General features: G+C 37.8%; 1 protein-coding gene across 15 annotated transcripts in view; it reads right to left on the bottom strand.

The window, feature by feature from the left end:
• The window catches only part of Tmod (tropomodulin), a 45,213-nt gene that overhangs the window by 6,941 nt on the left and 11,804 nt on the right, over positions 1-26,468 (bottom strand). Inside the window, exons 1-10 of one of the 15 annotated variants that reach the window (XM_070293125.1) lie at positions 24,886-25,568; positions 11,142-11,294; positions 10,883-11,050; positions 10,570-10,696; positions 10,269-10,489; positions 10,034-10,188; positions 9,857-9,953; positions 9,619-9,766; positions 7,952-8,070; positions 2,750-2,803 (exon numbers count right to left, since the gene is read on the bottom strand). In XM_070293125.1, coding sequence (XP_070149226.1) covers positions 7,967-8,070; positions 9,619-9,766; positions 9,857-9,953; positions 10,034-10,188; positions 10,269-10,489; positions 10,570-10,696; positions 10,883-11,050; positions 11,142-11,294; positions 24,886-25,002 — 1,290 coding nt within the window. In that variant the 5' untranslated portion in view covers positions 25,003-25,568 and the 3' untranslated portion in view covers positions 2,750-2,803; positions 7,952-7,966. Of the gene's footprint in view, positions 1-2,356; positions 2,626-2,747; positions 2,848-6,721; positions 6,802-7,951; positions 8,071-8,619; positions 8,670-8,807; positions 9,208-9,618; positions 9,767-9,856; positions 9,954-10,033; positions 10,189-10,268; positions 10,490-10,569; positions 10,697-10,882; positions 11,051-11,141; positions 11,295-11,922; positions 12,222-17,694; positions 17,877-22,387; positions 22,476-24,885; positions 25,569-26,468 lie in introns of those variants that run through there. The other 14 variants (XM_070293156.1, XM_070293233.1, XM_070293223.1 and 11 more) reach the window with 14 other exon arrangements.

Genomic DNA, 26,468 nt, shown 5'->3' with positions numbered 1-26,468 from the left:
TAATTATAGTTGACTACAGGAGATGTAATTGTGCTACAGTGTCTATGTCTTGGGGATGCAAACGTGTAAATTACATACGGGACCAAATATAACAAAACAATGTGTTAATCAGTGATGCATTCCTAAATAAAATATGTAAGGTTACTAAAAGTGCAGAAAATAAAGATACACGATGTACATCGTCTCAATGAAAGAATATCAACTTTACTGCAACGTATATTGTCTATATTATAACATTTTTTTTAAACGCACATTATAAAGTATTAAAAATTATTTTCAATGCGGTGAAAAAAGTTATATAGAATTTGTGTATATCGAGATACATTTTACAGAATAAAAGGCGAAACTTCCGAATTGCAAGCTGCGTTTATCCACGGTAACGATTGCGAGCGGCTCGTGCTATAACAGCGGCTAATCGGGGTAAGCTTTAAAAAAGTCACGGTGCCTACAGCGTGCTAAGCGTGCCTTTATATCGGATAATATGCGGCCCTCGCGCGATATACAAGCTTGCATGCGCTTTAATGCATATTGGTGCAATCGCGACGAAATTAACCGACCGGTTGGCACGAGATCGCGCGTAAAAAGGGATCCGATAAAATAAGCTCCGGTCTTGGTGAAAAATATTTATCGAGCGTTCACTGCGCTTGAGATATTTTGGTCGTTATCGCGGGGCGGAAGAGTTACAGCGCGAACTAACTCGCCCCGTTCGATACGCCGGTCTGCTCTGCAACAACAACTGCAATAATAGCGTTTGCCAAGTTGCGATTCTCGAAATTCGCGCGTTGGAAGAGAGATCCCGGCGTCAAGCGCGATTCGTCGTCAAAACTTGGTAGTTGACGAGTACCGCGAATTACTATCAGTTTGCGAAAGTAACACAACATGCCTTCCAGTTTGTACGCTATAATATTTAGCAAGTAAACACGTGTCAGAACTTTCCATGTTAATTTTAATGATAAACTCTTTTACATCAATTTCAAGCAGCATATTTTCCACATAATATAGTTAATATAGTTATTAAGCTTTATTAACAAAATATTTAATACTAGATAGTTAGCGAGTTGAAACGCGACGCTATCTTTTGAAATTTTTCATAAAATAGAAAATCGGTCGTTAAAATTTAAACTGATGGTTCTGAGCGAATTTCGAGATAAACGAAAATATAGTTGAATTATCGCGCACGTTTAATAAAAAAAATTTCCCACTTATAATTACGTTTCTAACAAAATAGCAATTTGGGATCAAAAGAAATTGGAAGCTTCATTCAAAGTTTACGCTACTTTTGCGCGTACGCGCTACCCAGAAATAGCGATTAATAATTTCATATCATCACGGCATCGTCGAAATTGTCCCGCCGTTTAATTTCGCGTATCGTACATCGCGACGTTGCGATGCACGATGTAATCAAGCCGTAGGAGAAGGGAAAAGTGCGTATGTGTATTGCACGAATATAAGCGCGCAGCGTTCTACACGGGGAGGAAGCTCACGCAACGTGGACGGCGAATATGCACAGTGTCGCACAGAGAGATGTAAAACAGCAGGGGGAGGAAAACGGCGGGCAAATGAGAAACGGAGAAATGCGATTAAACGACGGTAGTCGGCGGGGTACGTTGCGTGTTGTTTCGATCTCGACGATTGCCATACGCGACAACACAAGTGTGCCCACATCGACGACACATATCCGATAAAATATCCTCTCCGCAGTCGTTGATTCTATGCAAATTTCGCTGCCAGCATCACTACCGTACGGTTATTCCGGAAGATACTCGACAGTCAATCGTGAGATAGTGATTTGTAAATAGAATAATCAATAAAAACATCCAATTGATGTACGATGTTAATCCGGAAACGTCTCGATTAATCTGATGAGCTACAAATTTAAAATGACAGTCTAAATTGGAAGGGATCGTCGTTTTGGATCTGACATTTCCTCTAAACTTATTATAGAATAATCATTAAAAATAAATATTGATCGTCACAATATTTAAATTCATTTGTATCTAACCAACTGTAAATAAAATTGTTAAAAATTTTTCTAAATTTGAAGAAACGAACTCATGTATCGCTTAAATTTATAATGATTATTAAGAATGTTGACTGGCAATGTAAATTAATCTGGGCAATAGAATCTTTGAATTTAAACTGGCAAGTCTATATTTTAAGGAATCTTAGATGTTTCTTCAATTATAGAACGACCATTAAGAATATCGATCATCGTATAACTTATTCAACGATTCGCGAATGTGTAAATTAATTGAACTAGCTGTAAATGAAATTTACAATGACAGTCTAAATTCGAAGAAAAACAGAATTCTTAGAAACTTTGCTTAAATTTACTATTATCATATTGCATTATTTTTTTATTTGCAGTTATAAATATTTGCCACACATCTTGACTTCTTTAAGAGAGTCGGTTACTATAGTTATAAGTCCGAGGATCAAAATCCTCGAAAATAAAGAATTTTCCGATTCTTTATATATTGTACACACAGCGAATAGAGTCAAATAACATAAGCATGCTGTTTCATATCTCGTCATCGTCGTCCCATTTTCGTTCGCGTTTCCTCGCAAGAGACACAACAATTGCCTTGGCAAACGACAGGATAAGTAGATTAAGCCTCTAAAGCACTGGACATAGACGGCAATGAGATCAGTCGATGTATGTGCGCGAAAGAATAGTATACATTTATATATGATATATATAGTATATAATGTGTGTGTATATTATATATATGTACAAAATAAGATACCTAGGCGAACGCCACTTCGCGTTAAGATGTTGCCACCCCGAGCCGGGACTGCCGTACTGCAACAGACACCCGAAACACTGTCATCATATGCGTTTAGCAACTAGAAAAGAAAAATACTTTACCGATCCGATACATGCCGGTAAAGAATATGCAAGAAAACGGAAAAAAAAAACACGTATCGCTCGACCTGCGGCGCATCCGACAAGTGCGACTTTACCAATTGTCTTTAATCCGATTTCTCGATTTTTTTAATTAGAAAAAAATCCTACCATAGGAATTCAAGAGACATATCTAATCAATAATCTCTTCTTTTTATCGGAATCGTTGTTGCGTTAAATTCCCGTGGACGATCGCGTATCATTTTCCCGAAAAAAAAAAAGAAAAAAAAATCTCGCAATCTTTGTAAAACAATGGTCGGACAATTTTCCCGTTTATCCGCGACGATGTGCAGGATCGATTATTGCCGAACAAAAAGCACATTACATGATTAAAGAAATGTACTTCAAAACGCGATGTGTACCGCGTAGTAATCCGCCTTGTAAAATAATAATCCCGTCGCGTGGCAGGAATAACGCGCGGTGGAGACGTAAAACATCCCCTCGCGCAGATCACACCGAGCGCGCGTCGCTTTTTAATTGTCTTTCGTTCTCGCTGTAGTCTCGCCAAATTGTTTCGTTCTATCAGACGAAATGGCAGATTCCATCGCCGACACCGCAATTTTTTTTTTTTTTATGCCATTCGCGATTAAACGAGCACTAATTTTTTTTTTACCAGCCTCGTTGTTATCAAACTCGAAAACTCGGCTTGAATGTATTACATTTTCGTAGATTGTTCAAAACATTTATACATTTTATTTAATCAATAAAAATATTTTTATATTCAAAATTAATATTAAAATTGAAATACACGGTTTTGGAACGTGCTTCACGTAGTTTAACACGCGTAACAATGCAATAATAATCGACGAATCAAAAGTATCACATTTTCGTTTTATTTTGCGCACCTCTCGTATTCGCATTTCGGTCGAGCGATATAGCATGCCTTAAAATATAATATATACCAATCTCTCGTGAGCTGCTCTTGCATCAACGTTAAGAGTTCTCAAGAGTCCTACATATGATTACACTTCATACGGAAAAAATTTCACAATCTATTCCCGTTTATTCGCCGAGTCATTTTCGTGATTAATAATTCATCATCAACTCGTAAGTATTCTCGCATGTCTAGCAATATCAGACGAAGATTTAAAGATCCCGTAAATAATTTATCGAAGCCCGAGGCGCATACGTTCCGATTAAGTTCCATTAAATTTTTTGCTCGGTGTGCCTTTATAGACGGGACTAACAAAGAGGATCCGAAGTATCTAAAGATTTAATATGCATTACGAACACGTAACAGCGACGAACTCGTCGTAAATGCAAAAAGCAGCTCGATACCGAGAAGTGGTAAATTTTATATATATCTCCAATGTTAGTTTAGTGGAAGAATTTTCTGTAAAATTGGCAAAGACAAACACAACGGCACGATGTTGTTGTTAGTCGTCAGACAGATGCGAGAATCATTAATCTAATGCACGTGTTTTCCACAAATTTATTCCCAGGAGGAATATTTTTAGTCTACGTTACGATAGAGAGAAAAATCGCAGCGAGCAGAAAAAACTGCCTAAAGGCTTAACGCAGCGAAAAAAAAAATTTTTCGGAGAAGCGCCAAGTTAAAATTCTCACCATCATCGACGTTGATATATTTCATTCCGGAAATAAGACGGCGGGACGTATAGCGCGAACAATATCCGTGATGTCGTTTCAGCGCGAAATTTCGTTAAATGCGCGATATATACATCGAACGATTTAAATGAAAATCATGAAAATGATTGTAATTATTCCGCGCAATTAAAGCCTCGGTTTCGAATAATCCGCGTGAAGCTGCAGGGTGATCGGAGGATCACGCGAGTTCAAGAGTATAACAAAAACGATGCTGATAATGATATCAAATAAATATGCACTTTCTTCATGTGAATATGCATTTGATTCGAAATCATATGAAATTTGAACAGGATTTATTCATTTTATTTATTTATTCAGAGATTATATCGTTTTTTATGAATTTTATCCAACGAAGATAAAACACATGCTTATATAAATAGTTTTCAGATTTTGTTCTCTATTAAAATAAATGACAATGCACTATTCTTAACAACTCTTCAGGATATATATATATATTTACCGATTAAATTAAAAAAAAAATAAAATTCCGTTAGAAAATATAAATATCCGCATTATTTCTTTAATAATAACAGAATGATCTAAGCATAACGACTGCATTAATAAAACTTAAAGTACAATATTTATACAGTTTACGGAGTACTTACTCTTTTATTTTACTCTCGGATGCAACGTGATCTCTAAAGATACAAATTACGAGCGAGATCTTCCCGTCACCCCAAATAAATCCCACGCAATAAAATCCACCCGCATCGACAACTAACATTTCATGTTACGTGAAAGCACTGCGCAAAATATTATTTTAAAATGCCGTCCACACAATTCGCGATATAAATATTAGCAATTTTGCGCCTGGTGCGCTAGTATTCGCAAACTCATTAACGCGGCTCGCGTCGTTAATCCCCGATGAAAGAGTAAATTGTTCTCTCAGTTCAGCGAGTCGCATTTTAAAAATAACGCCTCCACGGTGTGTTTTGTAAGCGTTACAATATCGGTGGCGTCGATCTGCGTTAGCGCATCATAAAATTCGCAGGAGGTAAAACCCGATAATACGCGCACAATTCAAACATTTTCAGAACTAGTGAGTAAAATTGCAAAATTATACTTATCGGAAAAGAAAAATTCGCAAACTTGAAAATAAAATAAATAAAAATTCGAGAATTTAGTTTAGAGATGATATAAAAAACTTGAGAGAAGTTTAGAATCTCAAGATATCAAGCTAAGCAAAGAAAATAATATCACGATTGAAGTATCCGAGGAATAATTTGTACAGAACTCGAAATTTTGGAAATTTTAAGTCTTCCGAGGACCGCGTATATATTTCCACGTTTTCATAAAAATATCCCACGCTAGAGCATCGCAAGATTGTTTTCGACGTACGCGCAATTCTAATTATTCCAAAAGAAAAAAGAGGACTATTCATCCTTTTCACGAGAAGGCTCGATTAGACTTGTTAGACAGACATGCGCGTATAATTGAGCGGTTCTCGAGCAAAGAAAAAAAAATTCCCGTGCGAATAGTTCAGGCAACGATTCACTCGGTATGAGACGTCAGTCAGATTCGGTTTGCACCAACGTCGGCGTGTGTTAAGCTGTCTTCGAGCTGACGGGTTAACGTCGGCAGGATGTCACGCGAGGCGAATAAAGCTCCTAGGAGCCTCGCTTCTGTGGAAATTAACGCGTCACGACTTCATCGTGTTTGATAGGATGCATCTAAACTCCATTGCATCGCAGAAAGGTGCAACGGTAATGACTATGGTGATATGCGTACGTCGAATTGCACGATATTCTAAGAGTCACGCAACCCTCTTCAGTAAACGAAACTCGATTTAATATTGTGCGGTTGCAATTATGATAAAATCTATTTAGTTTTGTTTTTCGAGATCAATCATGTACTAATTAGGCTTGAAAGAATATCATTTAATTTATATGTAAATTGTATAATCGTTTCTGAAAATAAAGGAATCGAACTTGACGAATCTACTTGGCGAGATTATGCGGAAGCACAAAGTGTTGCGAATCTGTATAGAATATATACAATATATATGTATGTCTTGCTACGAACAATAACACGAATATTGTATTTTCGCGTTTGAACATACCGACTATGCTTTTTTTGTGGCGCTATTTGTTTAATAAAAAGCCATGTTAATAAAGCTACAAAAATAGCGTTGGCGTTGGTTAAGTTTTGCCCACGCGAGAGGAAAAGATGCGATTTATTCTGCTGACGGTCTACCACACAGCGGGTAGCTACCTTTCATTGAATCAAGGCAGGTTTCCTGTGGTTCATGTTAAAGAATCGGAACTGTAGCCGCAACGATAGATCTTTCCGTACTGTTGGGAAAGAATAGGCGTCGTAAGTACATATATCGCAGCTTGCGGACTTGCATAGTCTATCGTCGTGGATGTAAACGTTCACGATAAGAGAAATTTCACGGCACCGAATCTCGACTGGCAAGATAAGATTCTGATTATCGATATGTACAATATTAGAATATTACGTTAATTTTTTTTAAATTATCTGTAATAATCTGAAAAAAATTTTACACGCAGAAACTTTAAGCAAAAGATACGCGTCGTTCAAAATATCTAGAATCGATCTACATATATTTTTTTTTAATAATCTTGCGAGTCAGGATGGATTATTGCAGCTCGACATCGCGATATTGACGCTGCATGTCATAAAATAAACACGATCACGTTGTGACGAACACCTATATACATATACGTCAAATAAATGTGATGTATAATGTCGAGTAAGGACCGGGACGTCAATCCTGTCAATCCTGCGTGCAAAATCTCAACGAGATACCCTGAGCTCGAATAATAAAAAACTAGACCCTTATCATTCATATGTCGTATGTATCATGATAGTATATTGAAGTATTAGAAAGAAAGTGTGAGAGAGAATCAAACTTAAAAAGAAACTGGTACGGGATGCAAAAGAACAGAATAGAGATGGGGAAAGTAATGCCAACAAAATAAGATCGTGCGACGGATTCTTGAGGGCTGAAATATTAGTCGCATTTATCATTTTTATCACGACACCTACTTTATCCTACTCTGAAAGATATGGAGAATAAAGTATTATTGCATTCGTTTAGTAATGAGATAGATTTGGGAGATAATTGTTGTTGCATGTGACTTTCTCCGTGAGAGAGAAGTTTTTTTTGATCAAAATGCACATAAAACTACAAACGGTTTTATCTCTAATGATCAATCGGATGCTGAGATCAAGGGCACATTCGGGATTGTCATTGATAGCTAAGAATAGTAGATCTCGTCAAACTGATGCATCCTTTTACACTCATCATATAAAATATTAAATAGTGCTATTAAGAAATTATTAGATTCAAAACTTTAACATTAAAATTTTAACGTTACAAATTAATACGAGTATATAGAATGAATGTAAATATTACAAACACGTTATCAAGTCATGGGGGGAAAAGGCAAGCTCACTTTTGATAACAAAACTACTCACTACGCTGCAACAGCGTTACGCTCTATTTTTTAAGTCATCTGCGGGATGAACGGTGAAGTTTGCAGAGCCACCAGAGATCACTACAAACTCAGCTCGTTCCTTGGCTTCCACACGAAAGACTAACCAGATAAATAATCAATTAGAATAACAATAATCTAAGTCATTCGCTCGAATTTGGAATGATTTTTTGACAAAGGTACGATAAAACAATGCAGAAGTTTTGTAACTCTTATATTAACAACTTTTAAGATTTTTGAAGGATTTCAAAGTAAAGTTTTATAAGATTGTCTGCTTTGATTTTTACAATGGCGATACATGCCATAATAGGAGGACGAGAAGATATAATTTTGGAAGATTTCCACGCGCGGGATTTAAGAATTTACAAATTAATTTGTACATGTTTTGCTAGGAAATTAAATCTAACGTGGCATGATAATTCAGATACCATCTGTTAATGTTGCTTCGTAATAATGCCATATTTAGCAAAAAGTAAAAAGCAATAAGTTAAAAATACAATGAAGCGTATCAATCGTGAAAGCAATCCTGAGTACTTCGTCTCGTTAAATAATCAAGATCATAAAAAGCTGTGCCTCTTAATGTTGATAATGCGCGAATATCATCGTTAATTGAGTTATAAAAGCGTTTAATTAAATATGAAAATCAATCGACGGATTCATACCAAATTAAACTACTCTAATCTTCGTTTCTCCGTGTTTTGCTGAAAATTGAAACAGACAGATCACAGTCTGATCAGTTTGTGTTGTTTGCACAAACATTTTTTTTTTATCTGTATCTTTAATAAAAATAAATGAGAGATAAAATAGATTTTTCAAGCAGTAATAAAAAAAAGCAGATAAAAAAGATAGGATATAAAACACGTAGTGAGGAGCTTGATATGTTATTTGAGGAAGAGGAAACAGCGGTTTACAAATAAAATTAAAATTTTAAAGAAGCATAACCATTCTTACATATCGCTTTCACATCTTTTAATCGACTTTAAATTGCAAGGGTTTGGAGAAAAACGCTATCAGAAACTAGAAAGTTTCATTTTCAATCGCACAGAGACGGGACAAGGAGCTTATAATTACCTCTATATGTGTCACTAGCTAAAAAAATAATAAATGAATACAGCGAGATGAACAGATGAAATGATGAATGTTACAGTAAAGCGCTACATGAGACTACGAAGCAGATTTGGAAGGATTAGAAGCATTTCGTCATATGGTCTCCATAGTCCCCCATACAATTGCTCCCATCTAAACGTAAAATTAATAGCACAATTATCATCGTGATAGAAACAATGGTATCTACATAATACGTCCGCGAGACGCTTCATTACTAATGCAATTTATGTGACACCTGCTTAAGAATTTTGCGCATTGACCTGTGGAAAGAACTTCATACTTGACACTAAAATATAGTCGCCACAACATTTCATTAGATTTTATATCTAGTTATGTTCGTAATTGGTTATATAAATAAGTAAATCAATGCTAATTATCTTATTGATGTCGATTATTCATATGTGAAAGACATCCTTTTAAGCCTAAAACTGATATTTTAAATAAATTTTTTTTATATGGACTACCAATCCTGTATGTGTCTTTCATGATCTATAATATGCTGATAAATATTATAAATCTTTGCAATGCTTTTTATGTACTTACTCCTGTCAATGTTGCGTTGCAAATGCGCAGCCACGCGATGTCTAGCGTCATTGAATTCCAGATGCAACCCAAGTCGCAGCAACGTTGGGTTTTGTTCTACCAATTGCGTAATTTCCATCTCAATTTTGTTACCCAGTACTTGCGATCTCTGGAAGATAATGTAAATATTAAGATTTCTCGATCGTTATTTTTGTCACGGAGTTTTGGAGTTTTTGACATATTTTATACAATAATCTACCTGATTCGAACATCGAAATTCTTCGATGGATTTTGTCTTAAGGAGGGACCTGATTAGCCTTACTATCACAGGTGGGCTTATGAAATTCGTCTCCACGCTGAAAAGAAATTTTAATATTAAAACAATGAGAAGTTAAATGCGACGGACTTTTTGCGCAAGAATATATAAAATACGCACTTGAGTACTTTGAGTGTCGAATTCTTTTCTAAAGCATCAGCCAGTCGTTGCGCGGTCTTGTCGTTGAGTCCAACGTTGGTTAAACTTAGCGATTCGAGATGTGTGTTCATTTCCAATCCTTCAAACAATTGTATGAATTTTTCGTCCGAAATATTCTGCAACAAAACACCATTACCAGCTCAGTATAAAATATATTGTTCTCTCTACAAAAATATTACCAATTGCTGTTACTTACTTTAATATTGTTCCAATTTAAGTCAGTCAGATTGGAGTCATCATCTCGCACTTGTTTAATGGTGGCATCGACATCCGTGTCGTTGGGCGGTTCCATCGGATAAACTTTCGGTTGACTAGCTTTTGTCACTCCATCCCAGCCGAGTCCGACCGGTTGTCCAGAATTCAGTAGAGACGCATGATATTGATCTTGATTCATCATAGAATGAAATCCAAGGATAGCTGAAGGAAAGAAACAATTTTGCATAATTGCATTTCTTTCAATTCCAATACAATAGATTCTCGGAAATAATCGATCTTACCAGCAAGGTCAATGATTTCTTCTTGGGTGGCAGCCGAAAGCGCTTGTTCATATTCATCCCCGAGATCTATCGCGATTTGTTCTTCTGCTTCCTTTTCTTTTATGTTCTCTTGTGGCGGTGGCACCCACTGAAACAATACAATGGATATAATTAATACAAATATTGGATAGTGATTTCCTATACATATTTTTTTTCATAATTATAATTTCAGGCTTCAGATCTTCACAGGAGATTTGTATTAGATTATTATAAATATTATTAGTATCATCCTTTAAGTGATAGAAGGAATTACTTTTACAATCTGTAAACTCACTTTCTTTCCTCTAATTACACCAGGTACATATGGTTTCAATTCTGGAATATCGGGTGTCTCTAGAGCTTGCTTGTTGATATGTTCAATGAGTTTCTTTCGATTCAGTGGCCCTGTAGGACTCTTGTTGCATTCGTAACTGCAACGTTGCGAAGGAGGCATAAAGCTATCCTATGAACATAATTTAAATTCAGTCATTTCTAAAAGACAATGATAAAAAAACACACAAAATTACTAATCATCAAAAAAAAAACAGACTTACGTCAGGATCTACTTCCTTGGCCAATATATTTAGTTCTTCCGGCGTAAGCTCTGCCAATAATTGATCCACATCAATGTCATCATACTCGCTCAGATCCTTGCCATACAGCTTGGCTGCTGTCGTCATGGTAGTTGTCTTGGTTGACGAGGAAGTCTGTAAATCGTCCCATGGTCGCTGGTCAACAACCGAATGTTTTCTCGACATTTTATAAAATTCTATGATACAGTCAAGTGCAAAGGTTCTTATATATTTCAATAAGCTGCACTATATTACTACTCAAGAGTGTTCAATTATGATAAAGATTTATCTCTACTGTATTTACGATTATACAGTCAAGAAATACATCTAAAGTCTCGCCGCTATAAACAAAGGAAAGACCGTCGCGCGTTATTGACGTTTCGAGCTAATTATCGCGGCGCCCGTCCGTCGTGCCCGATCAATTATTCAGAAGAAAAAAGGATGTCGATACGAGGCGCGCCGCTTCGTTAAAGAAGACTGACTAGCGACACGACCGATATCTTTTATCGCGAAAGCGTTATCGCCGAGTGTCGACAAGCCGTACGTTCGTGATCGACTGATCCAATCGCATTGATCATATGGCACGTTTAAATACGGCGAGCGTTCAACGCGGCTGATGCCCCCTGACCCAGATAATTCGGGATCGATTTTCATTGACAACTCGCGTGCCAAATCGGCGACGGTGACCAAAGCGAAATCGCCCCGCCGCCGCGGCCACCGCCCGGCTGACAGACGGGACGGGCCCCCCTTCTTTGGCACTCACTCGACGATGATGATGATGATGGCAGGACGCGACCTTGCGCCAATGCGTGCCTGGTACGTGGATTTGAAGATTAAAAGTCCGTTGCGAGAGAAACGCCTGTTCCGAATTCTCGTACACAGTTTCACTAGACAACGACGTACGGACGCGCGCGATTCACTGACCAGCCTACCAGGTCGCGGCAGCGCCCTTTTAACGCCGACAATGCGATTGCGTGATGATCGAGTCCATTACGCGTCCGATACGACTTGTCCAGATTCCGAGATCTTTTTCAAAAATGATGAGTAACTGATTCTTACTCTCGGAACATATGAACCGAAGTTAATCGGAATTGCAATCTTTCTTTTTACTCGATTATGATAATACATTCACGATTGATGCAGTTTTTATTGTGTGTTGCTTGGACAATTACACATTATACGTTACATGTAGTATGTAGTACTATTACGTATATATATAATGCCTATACGCGATGCTGGAAAGTGTTACGATGAATGGAGTATACGTCGATGAGAAGGCGGGAAATTCGAAGCGAATCACGTTGCACGATAGATGCATTTTGAAAATAATATTGGATATTAATGTTGGAATGAAAGAGACAAATACAAATATATGCACTATCTATTTTTTTATTTCATTTTACTTATTATATATATATATATATAATTATTTAGATAAATTATGTGCAATAACACAGACTTTATATATAAGATTTAATTTTCAGATAATAAAGAAATTCGGCAAACATTTTCATAAATAAGCTAGTTTGTATGTGTATTTTTACTAGAGATACCAGAGGAGATTATTAGCATAAGCTGTAGAAGAAATCTTCTAGTTATGTGTTTCTAATTATAAACTCGATATCAGTAATCTTTAAATCTCTCCAGCTTAGATTTTTAATTTGAATTTTTATTTGAGAAAGTCGTACATTACTTTCAATAATTCATCAAGGATAATATTGACACGATGTTGCATTACGTGCAGAATCGAATCGTCCTTTGTTAAAGCCTCTCACTTCTTCCGAGCAAAGATCATCTACGATACGATTACCCTTTCTGTTAAATAATGAATATCCTTACGACACTACTCTAGTACTAGAGCTAGCTTGAATATATGATCGCATCAGAGACTAGATAGATTATAACAATAAAAAATATATTAATCATATATATCAAGTACTTTGAAGTTTTCAGCTTGAGGTACTCGTATCGTATCAATATATGTAATCGCATTCTTCTTGTTGCTTTTATTTCTTGAGTGAAAAATGCACTGGTATCTCTATTGATAACTGATTCCCGATATCTCTCTATCACAATTTCAATTCTAACGTTGCTATCAATATCTATCATTCTCATCAGCGCGTCGTTCGCTATTTAAAATGCCTTATCCATCGCTTAATTTTTTTCGTATTCAACGTGTATCGGGAACCGGTGCACAAATTTATCCGCGCGTATTTATGTGCATCCGGTAACGCGCAAAATCATGCGGTACGAGTCATACCGCGTATTAATCGAGCCCCAGAATCCTCGTTTCACGATTGACCGTGAAACCAGCACGTGAATGCAAGTTGCCAAAACCGGCAATTCCCCATTCCTCCCGCCGTTCCTTCCTCTTTTTTCCCCGCGTCCCATTCCTCCTACTTCTACCTCGATCACGTAATCCGCGGAGTCTCGACATTGACATAATCGACCTGACTCGACGCCGTTCAAGGTCGTCGAAAGAGTATGATCTCGGGCGGGAAAGGTGAACTGATTATCAGAGTAGGAGAAGTGGTGCGAAGAAAGGGGAAGAAAGGGGGGGAAAAGAGGGTGAAAGGGGGACCGGTACACGCGTCGACGATCTCGAGGGAGAGACGCAGCGGGATCGTCATCCCCATCGTCGGTCCAGATCGGAGTGCCGTTCGTCGCGCGGTTAGTAGCGGCGACAGCCCTCAAAAATAGCTGAGGCTTCCTCGCTGAGACTGGCACTCTCCCAACAGGCTATACTTGGACATACCCGCGTACACGATTATTTATAGTGAGTGCGAGAGCGCGGCCACTGGCCTTCTTATGAACTAACCAGCCACGACGACCAGCCGAGGAGACATTTCGCCGCCCGTGACCTAGGCCCGCATTAATAACGACACCACCCTTGCCTTGCCTTGCCTTGTCTTCCGACCGCTACGAGAAACTTAGCACTTTGCACTCGTCGGCGGACGTAGCCGCATCAACACCTTTCTCTATCTCTCTCTTTCTCTTTCGCGATTCCAAACTCTCGCTCAAATGATTTTCCCTTAAGGTTGTTGATTCTCTTTAAGAGCTTGCCAGCTGCTGAACAATAAGAGTTTCCTTCGTTAATAGTCGCTGCAAAATTTAAAATTGTTTCTCTGTTGATTTTTCCATGCTTCAACTATGCAAATTTCTGGAGCTGAACTTGAAATTTTTAAATTCGATTGTTCGCAAGAGTGAAAAATAACATCAAACATAAATAACAGAAAACTTGAAAAATGTTGGAGAAAAAATGGACTAGCTACCAAATTTGAATGAGCTACTAAAAATATACCACCTTCCACACAAGACACCGGATGTGATTCCTTATTTTCCTCGTTGAAATTTAAAGGAGACCAGACGAGACCACCATAAAAAAAAAATGAGATATGAAAGTCGCTGATGATACCACATCTGTCCAGGATATTTTTATCCAAATTTCCAAAGTATATATTTTCAATGTTAAGGTAATATTTAAAGACCGAGAGGCACTGCAGAATACGAACTATTTTGCATCAATATCGCTAAAGATGATAGAGGTTGAGCAATTATTTTACAGCCATCTGTAACAATTTCATTCGATTTCTCTAAAGTTTGTGAGATTTTTGTTTATTTATAAACTTTCTAGAGCAAAACCTACAAATTCGTTTCCTAATACGGTTTACGAAGCGAAGCGTTAGGAAACGCAACCAAGTTTTTTTCCTTTCGTCTGATGGGAAAGCGAATCATTCACGCATCTCGCTCGTTCACGAATAGATTAAATAGCGACAAAGCTAATTTTTTTCTAACGGCACTTAATCGTTCAGCAGATGCGAGAAGCGAGAGCTGCGAGATCTGCATCATCGAATATAACGATGACTTTCGCGATATATCTTTATTATTTTTTATTCTTTATTTTGCTTAACAAGAAACTGTCTCAATCATAATCAACTCGAGAAAAAAAATTCATCGACAAGATTATTAAAAGATAAGAATGTGAAATCAAGAGTTCAGTGATGTCAGAAAAAAATAAGGATCTCATTAATTAATTGAATTTTCAACTATTGACATGAAAATTTGCGCTTTCGTGCATTGTCTTAGTTTCTCAAGTGCCGCTTTCCTTTGCTCGACTTTGTCCAACATACGATACTTAAAACGTACATAAATCGAGCATTCTTTAAGGTTCGTTTGCGGTGTAACGGTCGTTAAATATCGTTTTATACGGCGTAACGTATCGCCGCAACGGTGGTTTCCACAACGTTATACTACTTGTATTTATGCGCGTCTAGCAGCTGACGAACAAGTACCGTGAGAGACATTGTTCAATGACCTGAAGCAATCTCGCTCGATGAATCGATGAGCAGATCCAGCATGCCTCCGTAATACATATAGCGATAATTATCGTTCAATTTTCGATGGCGTGACTTTTCAATCAGCTCGCATGATTAGTTAGCTCTCGGAGAATGCCTAATTACAGCGCGTTCACCGTTGTAATAACAGTAATAATAACCGTCACAGAATCTCGCAAATCTCAGTTTTACAACGCGATCGCGATGTAAATCATGGCCGGACGATTTATTTGACACATCTACACATAAAGTTTGCGATCGTCGGCGACGAAACGCGTTCTGTCAAAACGCGTACGTTACGCAATTTCGTTTCGCGATTCATCAAATCGTCTTAATCGATAATCCTTACTCTCGCCGCATCTTGCCCATTACGCCGAATTATTTTTTCTACCGTACAGATCTCCATACGCGGATCCAATCTGGCCTCTCGATCTGATCGAACTTTTTCGACCCGCTCCCGCTACCCTCTCCGATTTTCTCTCTTTGTGTACAAACAGATTCCTGTTGGCGGCGTGCCAAGTACCCGGCGAGAATTTATAAAATCGCCCTGATCTCGGAAAAGTCTCGCGATCGTGAAAGTATATCGATATATAAATCCCGCGATCTGGATTAACGTGTCAGTTCTTCAGTTAGTCGGCGATAAAACCGGGCGGATGTAAAACTCTAATTAGTAATTAGTTCGATGTCGCGCGTCTATAGATTAAGAATGACTGTTAAAACCATCAAAATAAACGGGATAGTTTAATTGATATACATATATGATATATATATATATATATATATATATATATATATATATATATATATATATATATATATATGTAATTAAGATTATAAAGCATAATCAATTTGTGAAATTAAATTCGGATTAAACTTTAATTAAGATGAAATTAAATTATAATTAAACGCGTATCAGTATCAGATAAACATTAATATAACGTAACTGTAACGGTGAAAATATAAATTGTAACGGTGCAAATTTTCGGATAAAGTTTATGAGAGCAATATGTCTTTCCAATGCTAGATTTATATTTATATTATCTATTTTTATCGGATCTTAGATACTCTCTTTGTAAACTGTTGGATTATTCGCATTCGACACATCGCTTATTATTAACGAAATTGTCGGTGTCTGTATTTAATAGGGATATAGCATAGACTACCAATTTGTAGCTCCATCCACTGTAACGTCTGATAGACGTAAATATTCATCAATGGTATTTCGATTTCGACTTCCTGGTGAAATCCTTCCTCCTGTATGTAATAATTATTAACATCGGCGACGAAGCGTCAAAATTTTGTAATGCGTCTTACAAATCGATGAATCGACTCATAGCTTGAACTCCCTCTAAAAACCCTCCAACAATCTAGCGCGAATCAAATTTTGAAGTTCATCGAATATCTTTTTATTTGTACAATCCTAATTTGAGACAGTAAGAATGAAGACTCTTTAACGTCTCGTAAATTAAGAGCGTCTAAATAAATCCGAATAAATTTATATTTCATTGAATTGAAATCTCTGTTTCGTAAGTAATTATTCACTAAACACTAGATATTCGAGTAATACGTGTATATAGAGCACTTAAATCAACTTTGACGAAAAGAATTTGCGGTTTGCTAGATCGGGGTCTGTGTATGATTAGTCGACGCAGATGTTTAGTCGAACAATCGAGCGCGGTCTCGATATATTTCAATTACTAGAATAATGGGGAGCGCCTAGGCATCGCCGATAAGCGCAGCAAACTGATCAAATATTGGCCAGTTGTTAATTAGTGGCATTCGATCATTTTCTCCTGCGAATACCGCATGCAAAATACACGCATTATCCGAATAATCGGTATTTGCCTACAACCGCAATGGATTGCGCGGTATCACTGGAATCGAGATATGAAATCGTTCGGGAATTTTGCGAAAGAGTTTACGAAAATATTTCACATATTCAATCCGAAATATTTTCATAATTAAACTGAAGCGTGTATTTTATAAAAATTTATAAAATATTTTAAAAAGCAATACGTTCTTCTTAAATTTTCTAATCTCAAATGTTTGAATCTCTCGAATACGATAAAATCAGGTCCTTAAACGGTAGACGTTATATTGCGTACAATTAAGTTAATTGTTGTTGCGAGAGCTCACATTGCCATAACAGTTCATCGCGGAGAGCGAATCTCAACGATTACCGCAAATGGAGTCGTACTTACGCAACGAAGGCCGCAGAAATAAATTGACCTGTAAAATAATCACGTGACACACAGGCACAAGTTCGCAAAGAGATCGACGAAGCTTAAGCGAGATTTTGGATTTACGATAACACTCGCTCAGGCGAGACGAGTAAGGAGCGGCACTCGACGTAAGCCAAGACAAGAGTCGCCCGGAGCTGGAGCGCTACTAAACAACTGAGTTTTATATGCTGGAACCTCGTGATGAGAGGGGTAGAGAGCCGAGTAGAGAGGTATTGTGTACGGGTAGCGAAGTCTACGAGCCGGCGGCAATTGCGTTCAAAACGACTTTCACTTCGAGGGCTCCGGGCCTCGATTCCCGTAAAAGAAGGATCCAGTTTTTCCAAGTTTCCGCTCGGGATTACAAGCGATGACAACAGCGAAAATTAATTCCTGTTTACACTTTTCTCTCTTTTGCCCAAATGTGATCTTCCTTTCGAATCGTGAAAAAAAAAAGTTCAAATCCTAAGAATTTTTAAAAGATATCAAAATGTATGTATGTACTCAACAAATGTAAGAGATGCTAAACGACAAAGTACTTAATCAAGAATATAAAAAGCGTCTGCAAAGAAAGTTATCAAAATATATAATCTTTGTAAAAGTTCCATGCATACATATATAATTAAATAGCGAATCACACACATTATAAACATTGATTTTTCATCTAATGAACTTTTCATGTAAGAGTGATTTGAAATGCGGCCAAATGCTTTATCCATCTTCTGTTGCAAGTAAAACAAGATATCATCTGACGTTTGATAAATTTATTAGCTTGTCCGAATGGCATTTTCATCTCTCTGTCCCTTGTCCGAGTAAACAACCTATTGCTGTTTAAGATCAGCATGATATCATCTGACAGACTCGCCGGATGACCTCATCATACCTACATATCAACCGTTAGATAGAGATGTAACCAAGAATATCGACGCGTGCTTCTTGTATAGAATTTTCCATCAAATTCCCGTAAATTTGAATAATAAAAGATATTATCGTCCCGTATGTACGTAAATTTTGCACCGTGGTAAAAATGTGAACATATTTTAATATTTCACGACACACGATCACGAACTCATTCAATTGCCAGACTATAACATCTACGAGTCATTAAAGTATCGTAAAAAAACCTAATGAGCATGCTAATCTCTTTCGGACGTCTTTATAATATCTTTCGAACTTTTACCTTGTGTTTAGAAATCAACAGCATTTGAATGCCACAATACACTAAATTATGTTAATTCATAAAAACCTATCATAGGTTGGCTCAAGAATTTTTTTTTTTTATTTATTATTATTAATTTTTATTTATTTTTATTTCAAGACAGTTTAAAATGATGTTCTTTCTTTTTTTTTTTTTATAAATACAAACATTTTCTATATTTTAAATATTTCTAAAAAAAGTTTGAACAAATAAAAACTACAAATTTATTAAGAAAGACTATTCATGATAATGTTTTTAAAAATTAAAATAATAATATCTTTTAAGTTAAAAACACAAACAAAAAAATAATTTTTTATTATAAAAAATACTAATGGACAAGTATCCCGTACCTTTCATAAAAATGGGAGCCCTTTGCCTCTCAACGCCAAGTACAACATCTCGAATTAACGAGGGAGGATATAAACGCCGAAGAGAGTTTTCACGAAAGATCACGGGGTTCTTGATCTTAAAACCGCGGAAAGCCGGCAAGATCCGTCGTTACTCTTTGCCGCGCATCACCGATTTACAAAAATACGACTACGACGAAGCGTCCCTATTTCGAATCCCGATCGATTCATCGATGTATTTCGAGAGCGCGTTCGACCTTGATCGATAACGCCCACGCTTCTCTGCTCGTGCATCTGTGTTCGCCCCATTTCCCTATTGATCAATCCTGTTGCGACGTAACGATCTCTCAATGAGTTTCCCGTATCTCACTTTCGAACATTATTTTGTAAATTGAGCTCGCGCATATGATTCACGAGATTGTTATCTGATGCATTCGACGATGTGAATAAATATTCAGGTCTATGAATAAATAAAAATCGACGACGATCGCCATCGGCGACAAACAAAGAGGAGAAGAGGGGACGGTTATCAATTCCGATGCTCGTAATCGATCGGAAATTCCGGTGATGAGAAACCATCGACGGGATCATTGACATGACATGGGTTATACCCGGTGTATATCCTTTCTCCGATCTCCGTGTAAATAATCACATGTGTCAATGCGATCTAAGTTTAGCAGGCTCGGAAAGCTGGCTGACACATCTCCGTCGTTCCGCTGTTGCACGCGCCAATCGATCACGGATAAAGGGAAGCGATGCGTCGCGTATTTCGAGACGGTTTATGGATTTCCGCTCTGTTTGGCGAATTCTTTCGATTTATTTCACGCGAGTATTAAATTGACAGATACGATCCATGGTCGAACGCGCAAACTGTTACTGGAACTGTAAAGCATTCTCTTTTACATTCCAGAAGCTATCCGTGTAGTCTTTTTAACACTTAAAAGAAATACGATTTAAAAAAGATATGACCTTAATGCTTGATGATTAAATAGTTTAAACGGGAAGGATTCTATTTTACGAACGATATTCGTACATCAAATTCAAAAATGATTCAATGCTTTTACTCGATGCCATCCATCTTTATTCGTGGCGTCATAAAAAAATCGTCGTTAGCGTAACAATGCCTTTATCCCTTCGATTAATCCCGGATTTAAAAACCCTTTGCTCGCTAGTCACGATCGGTTGATCACAGCTCACCCGCACACGCGTGGAAAGCTCCACAATGACTGATGAAAAGGTCATTCTGCCATGTACACTTATGCACAATGTAACATACATGATATACGTGACGGGTAATGAAAGCCGCCCCCGCATATCATACATAATCAAGCAATTTACGTATTCGAAGGTAGTCCCGCGGTCAAAAGAAACCCGCGACATTTACGGCAACAGCTCTTACACAATCGATGATGCTTCGTGCTGCTGATTTAATTTAAAGGCGATTCGTAAATATACCTAGACTAATGTTACGATGATTTACGTCAAGCGCGATCGTAAATATCACAATGTGATCGCACGGGAAATACACCAACGCAAAATAGCCTTTACTCGTTCCGAGAGAGAAAAGCCGGCCAATGAGATTGTGGCAAATCTAAATTGTCTGAGCGCGAGATGAAAACAATGGTTTACCCTGAGCATCGCTTTCATCTTCTTAAAAAAAAAAAAAAAATATCACGCTGCACTTTTCTTCTGTCTAATTACGCGCGAGCTGATCACCCATTCACACGATTAAATCCGATTGTTCGTTGCAATATTTTTGTAACATACTTTCTAGCACGGAGAGATCTCGTTTTACATTCCGGAGATGAAATACCGCGATATAGATGCACTAAGCAAATTTTTTTTATACCATAAAACGCATCATGTACAAACATCCAAGGATAGAGACTTTCTCTCTCCTTAAAAGTCATCATCTTGTATTAAGTATCATCGTAATTCCAGCAATTTACGCATTCCAAGAACGTGAGATTGAAAGAAACCACATTTTGAATATATATTTTCAGTCGCAAATCAATCTACAGAGTCACCTATTTTTCTAGAATTTAAAAAAATTTTTAAACATAAATCGCTATCTTGATTCAATTGGCTCGCATTTTGGAGAGATGTAGAAAAAAATTAGATTTTTAGAAAATTTATTGTATGAAATTATAAAATCCTAGTTTTATAGAAAAGAGAAGCAAAAACTCTATGCTTTTCAAAACCTCACATGTTTTTCAAGTTATTCCGAGCTTGGTGCAAAGTGCGACGGAAACAATTTCGAGAGTGAACCGCTTTAAATAAATTATTCTCGTTCGTTCAGACGAGAGCTTTTGCCGACCGAATGCCCGTCTAAGCATCTGGTTCTCTTTATTTCTCGTCCGGTAATGTAAATATTTTTATTGGCAAATTCGCGAATTGCGAATCCAAAAAAGTCGAACCGCGAACGAAGAGAAAATACATGCATCCAATCGCCGCGTTTGCCGAATATGGTTCAAGGTTCTCTTTTATTAACAACGACAGTGACGAAACCACGTGTACTTTATTTTTTCTTGTCACGTGAGAGAATAATGACCGCGAGCGAGGTCAGAAACCCTCGAAACTCCCCATTTACCGCGGCAGCTTTCGTACTCTATTCTCGGCGATGTGTACAAAGAGATTTATAATTAGAAAAGTCCAAGAAAGAGGCAGATAGAAAGAGAAAATCAGAGTACCGAGGGAACGAGTCGATCCTATTTTCGGAATGCGCGATACGCACAACAAATCCGAAGTTTATGATAGTTTGTAAAAGAAAATCACGATTGTGGAACGGTTTTACTCGATGAGCGTCCGACAAAGCCCGCGCGAAAGAACGCGCGAGGTAAACGACATCGAAACTGCCAATTGTACGGGGTATTCTATTACGAGCGCCAACCCCGACAATCTCGGTTTTACGATTTCCCATTTAGCAGCGAGACCCACGCCTCTCTCGCGAGATTGTCCTGCGGGAATTCGGCTGGACGAGGCGAGGCGAGAATAGCGAACAACGAAACAATTTACGAGATTAATAGATCCTCGTCGTAAATAATTCAGAATTTACAGCGTTTATCCTGTGCGTGAACCATGCCAAAATCTACCTTTAAAAGCGCTCTTATAAAGTTACACTCTTTCTCACTTTTAAATTTGCCTGCCGAACCGGAAGATTGTCCATGCTGTTCTTGAGACGTAAAATCGCAAGGACCGCTGCCCACGCATATCTCATTGCGTTATACCTCGTGCGCGTGTCGTTATATCTCGTATCTTTCACGCGCTTTTCTCCAGTCACTGCATCCCGTCATTGCATCCTAGTCATTGCGTCTCATTGCGAAAGTATGCAGCCCCGTAACAGATACCTGCCGTCCCGACAATTATCGTTAGCATTGTATTCAAGCGTGTTCCTAATTGCATACTCTAAGCTTATTGTATTCGAGCCGCGCCAAAGCGAAGTGCGACTTCGCGAGAAAATATCGCAATTTATATTGTACGCTATAATTCTTCACGCTCCGCGGATATTAATCTCCTTGTGGATAATTTATAAGTCTTGCCGCGTCTTGGCAACGGCTTTAACAGACCGTCAAAAGTTTTCATCGCGATCGCGCGCTGGTATTTTCGTGAAAATTTCTGCGAAAAATCTTCGTTTCGCTTTTCGCACTCACGGCCAATAGCAAGCCATCGTGCCGCTTCGAAAATATAATCAATGAAACTCTAAACGGATGTAAAATATGTGAGGTAAATGCAATATCTAAATGCACAAGATACGAATCGGCGGGATCTCAAAAACAATTCACCGCTATCGATAGTAACTCAAGAACATATTGCGCTGTCCTATATTTCAAGAATGATTAGCGGTAGATAATTTCAAAAATAATGACAAAAAATACGCGGATTAATGCCATGTGATTGATCGCAGTCTTTCATGTTGAGAAACTGAGCCAGGTGTCGATATGCCAAAAGCCAAATACACATTGTTGCTTCAAGGAGCCGGAAAGACGGACGAAGAATATTACGTCGATGAAATTTATAGAGCCCGCGCGCGCAAAATTGAGAGTCCAAAGTTTCGAGAGTCTAAAGCTACTAAATCTAAAGATCCGAATTGCGCTTTGACGCAAATGCAGCGCGCTTTATTCGATAGACGTCATATGCGCGTTAATGTTCCTATAAAGTTGTTCAACAAGCTCATGAAAATCAGCGACTGAATGTGACATTTTCAATTATCGACTTAGCCTCTGAATGGACGGTCGCCTTCGTACGACGACTTGAAGCATAAAAGCGAAGCGTTCGACTGACGAGCATAAATTCGAGAACGGGCCACGGGATATCAAATCATCGCGAATTACGCAATCATCTTTTTTTATTGCGATTTTTATTCACGCCACCTGGCACGCGGCCAGCACCTGCAGCCGCGACACAAAAAGACACCGAATTCTTTTTATAGGTAACGAAAAAATCCCGCGTTGAACGAACGAGCGGTCCTTCCGAGTCTTCTTCTTCCGAGGCTTTTGTTTAACGTCGCTTCAGCCGTATTTATATCAAGTGTATTTTTACGATAACCGGATGCATTCTCTCGATTTCGAAATTTCAATGCCAACATACCACGCGCGGCTGTCGACGGTCGAACTGCAACATATGCCATACGTATCATTGTCAGTATAAAAGTGGCGCTAACAAGGTCGGAAATTTGATTACTTGTTGTATTCTGCATTTGGCTCGCGTCATTCCACATAAGAAGATAAAATAATGCAATTAAAAATTTGATTTAGATATTCGGAAAAGAAAAGAAATTGTATTTAAAAAGACAAAAATCGAATGCATCCAAATATCGATCGGTACAAGAATTTAAGAGAATCTAAGAACTTAATCAATATATTATAACTAAATTTCTTGTTATTTAAGACGGAAAATCCGTTTTATAAATGTATCTCAAAATGTAAAGCTTTTCGCGCGTTTACAAAACGGTTGCCAGGATCCAAGGCTGCCATTACATCGCGGACTCGTTTCACGGATAAACAGCCGGAAAATCGTAAACCACTTTCTATGAGTAATCGCATGCGAAAGCAGCTACTTTGTGCACTCGACCTACGCGCGCCAAGAAAAAAGCCTTTTTCTTGGCCTTTCCACTCATTCTCGACCTAATCCGCTGACGCGAATCCGGAAAATCTCCGAGTTGCAAATGAACATCTTAAATCTTCCGTATGTTTATGATCCACTTGACAGGCGTAAAGATACGCGATCAGCATGATGTATGAAAGAGCAGAAATGCGCGACAGATTCTGGCAAGATCACCAGATTTAATCCCAGAAGTAAATAAGCCTTCAGTATTTAATTATAATACACAAAATATTATAAGAAATTCGATCCAAGAATCTAAAGATTTGAAATCTCTAAAGATTTCGTGCATCTTAAATAATCCAAGAATTTAAAAACTATTTATACAATATATGAATATGATAAGCGAAAATATTTTCAAATACTAAAAATACACATCTACAAATAAATTGATATTTGTTAATTAATTATTAATAATATATGCAAGAGTTCAAAGGAAAAATAAAAACTTCAAATATTTAAAAATCGAAAGAGAGAATGGAATGCATATTCATTAAGAAATCGAAGCCTAACTCTTTCGAATTTTACCTCTCGTTTGGTGATGGTTGTCGTGGTAGTTTTTCTGGTGGTCTTAGTAGTGGTCCTCATCGTGCTGAGATTCTCGTGAGGAGAATCCCAGTCCTGAAAGATCTCCGTGGTCGCCATGATTAACGCGATATCTTACTTCGCACAGTTTAAATGTCACTTCTTCCTAAATCCTTCACACGACGAACACTTAAAAAGATCCTTACGGTTGTCGTTTGTCGCGTCAAAAAAGATTTCTACAAGTTCGTACATAATCATAGTACCCCTAATCCTCGGTTGTCGAAGAGCAGATCGATCGTCACGTGTAATGATACGATTTAGGATAAAAATCTTCTAGCTATCCAATTCGAAACGTTGACATAAAATTGTGATTCTTCGTCTAATCAAAAAATGTCACGCGACATCCGATGAAATTACGTCGGACATATTAATATCTTTAACGAAAAGTAAATTAATTTTGAACGAGAAAAAAATAAATTGCAACGAACGCATCTAATCGAGCCGGAGATCGATCCGAGCTATCTCGTTCCTTCGATATCCGCGTGCTCGGCTCATGAACGAGCCTGATGGCCATGAATGGATGCTGCGACTACGGAGGCCAAAAGAACAATCTTCCTTCACGCTGAGAGAATCGTCTCTCGAACAACGCGTTGCGAGAGATAATTCAAAATATACGCGATTCTCGAGATGGATCACGCGCGACTGAAGTCGGGAAACGCGCCTCCGCTGTACCGCGAGCGGGCCGCACCGCGCCCCGTCCGCGGACCGCTTCCAGAAATACGGAGAAACACGTATAATTAGGCCGCCACTCGCCACGACGACGACGACGCACGGGAAAAAGCGCATAGTGCGAGATGCCTCGTCGCGATGCCGAAGAGATTCCTCTTTAATTAAATCCCTTCTCCTGTGATTGTCGTTTTTTTTTTTTAAATCGATACTTTTTGAATCATCAGTCATTACTAATAATATTTAAATATTAAAAAAAATGTAATTAAAAATTTTTGAATTTCTTTTGAGAAGATACTTAAAAGATATCATTAAAACTATAGATCTTTTTTATTATATATTTAAAAAAAGGAAGAAATTGACGGACAATTTTTCGCATATCGATGGATTAATTCCCTGATATATTCAGAAAGCGGGGAATTCTCTATTGCGCGTCTCATAAACTAATTTTGCGGTTTTACACACGATCCGTGTTTGCGTTACATAGGTAACTATTTGTTCTCTGCCGTTTTCCTAAAATGTAAATTTTTCATATTGCGCGTAGGAAATGGAATAAAGCAGTGAAGGAGACGAATATACATAGGTAGAGACTTATCGTTTGCCGTCACAACCGTTTATTTTTTTTTTAAACGAATGTCGGAAATAGAAGAGACCAAGAGTATCCGGATGACAAGAATATCGCGCTTGTACAACGCAAATCTTTGGAAACATCGATGTTTGCATATATACAATCTTTTGGTCCCATCAGTCGAATATCTGAATGCTGCGGAGCAAATTTGAATGTTACATATATAAGACAGAAGAATAATATACGTGGAAAATAATTTGTTCCGCCTGCGGAGATGTCGGCAACGTCCGTG

The sequence above is a fragment of the Polyergus mexicanus genome, unplaced genomic scaffold, assembly GCF_030449975.1.
Source record: "Polyergus mexicanus isolate NDT 795.1 unplaced genomic scaffold, iyPolMexi1.0 SCAF_1, whole genome shotgun sequence".
In the NCBI taxonomy this organism is placed as follows: domain Eukaryota; kingdom Metazoa; phylum Arthropoda; class Insecta; order Hymenoptera; family Formicidae; genus Polyergus; species Polyergus mexicanus.
Note: the sequence above shows the minus strand (reverse complement) of the source record. Positions and strands in the feature narration are given on the sequence as shown.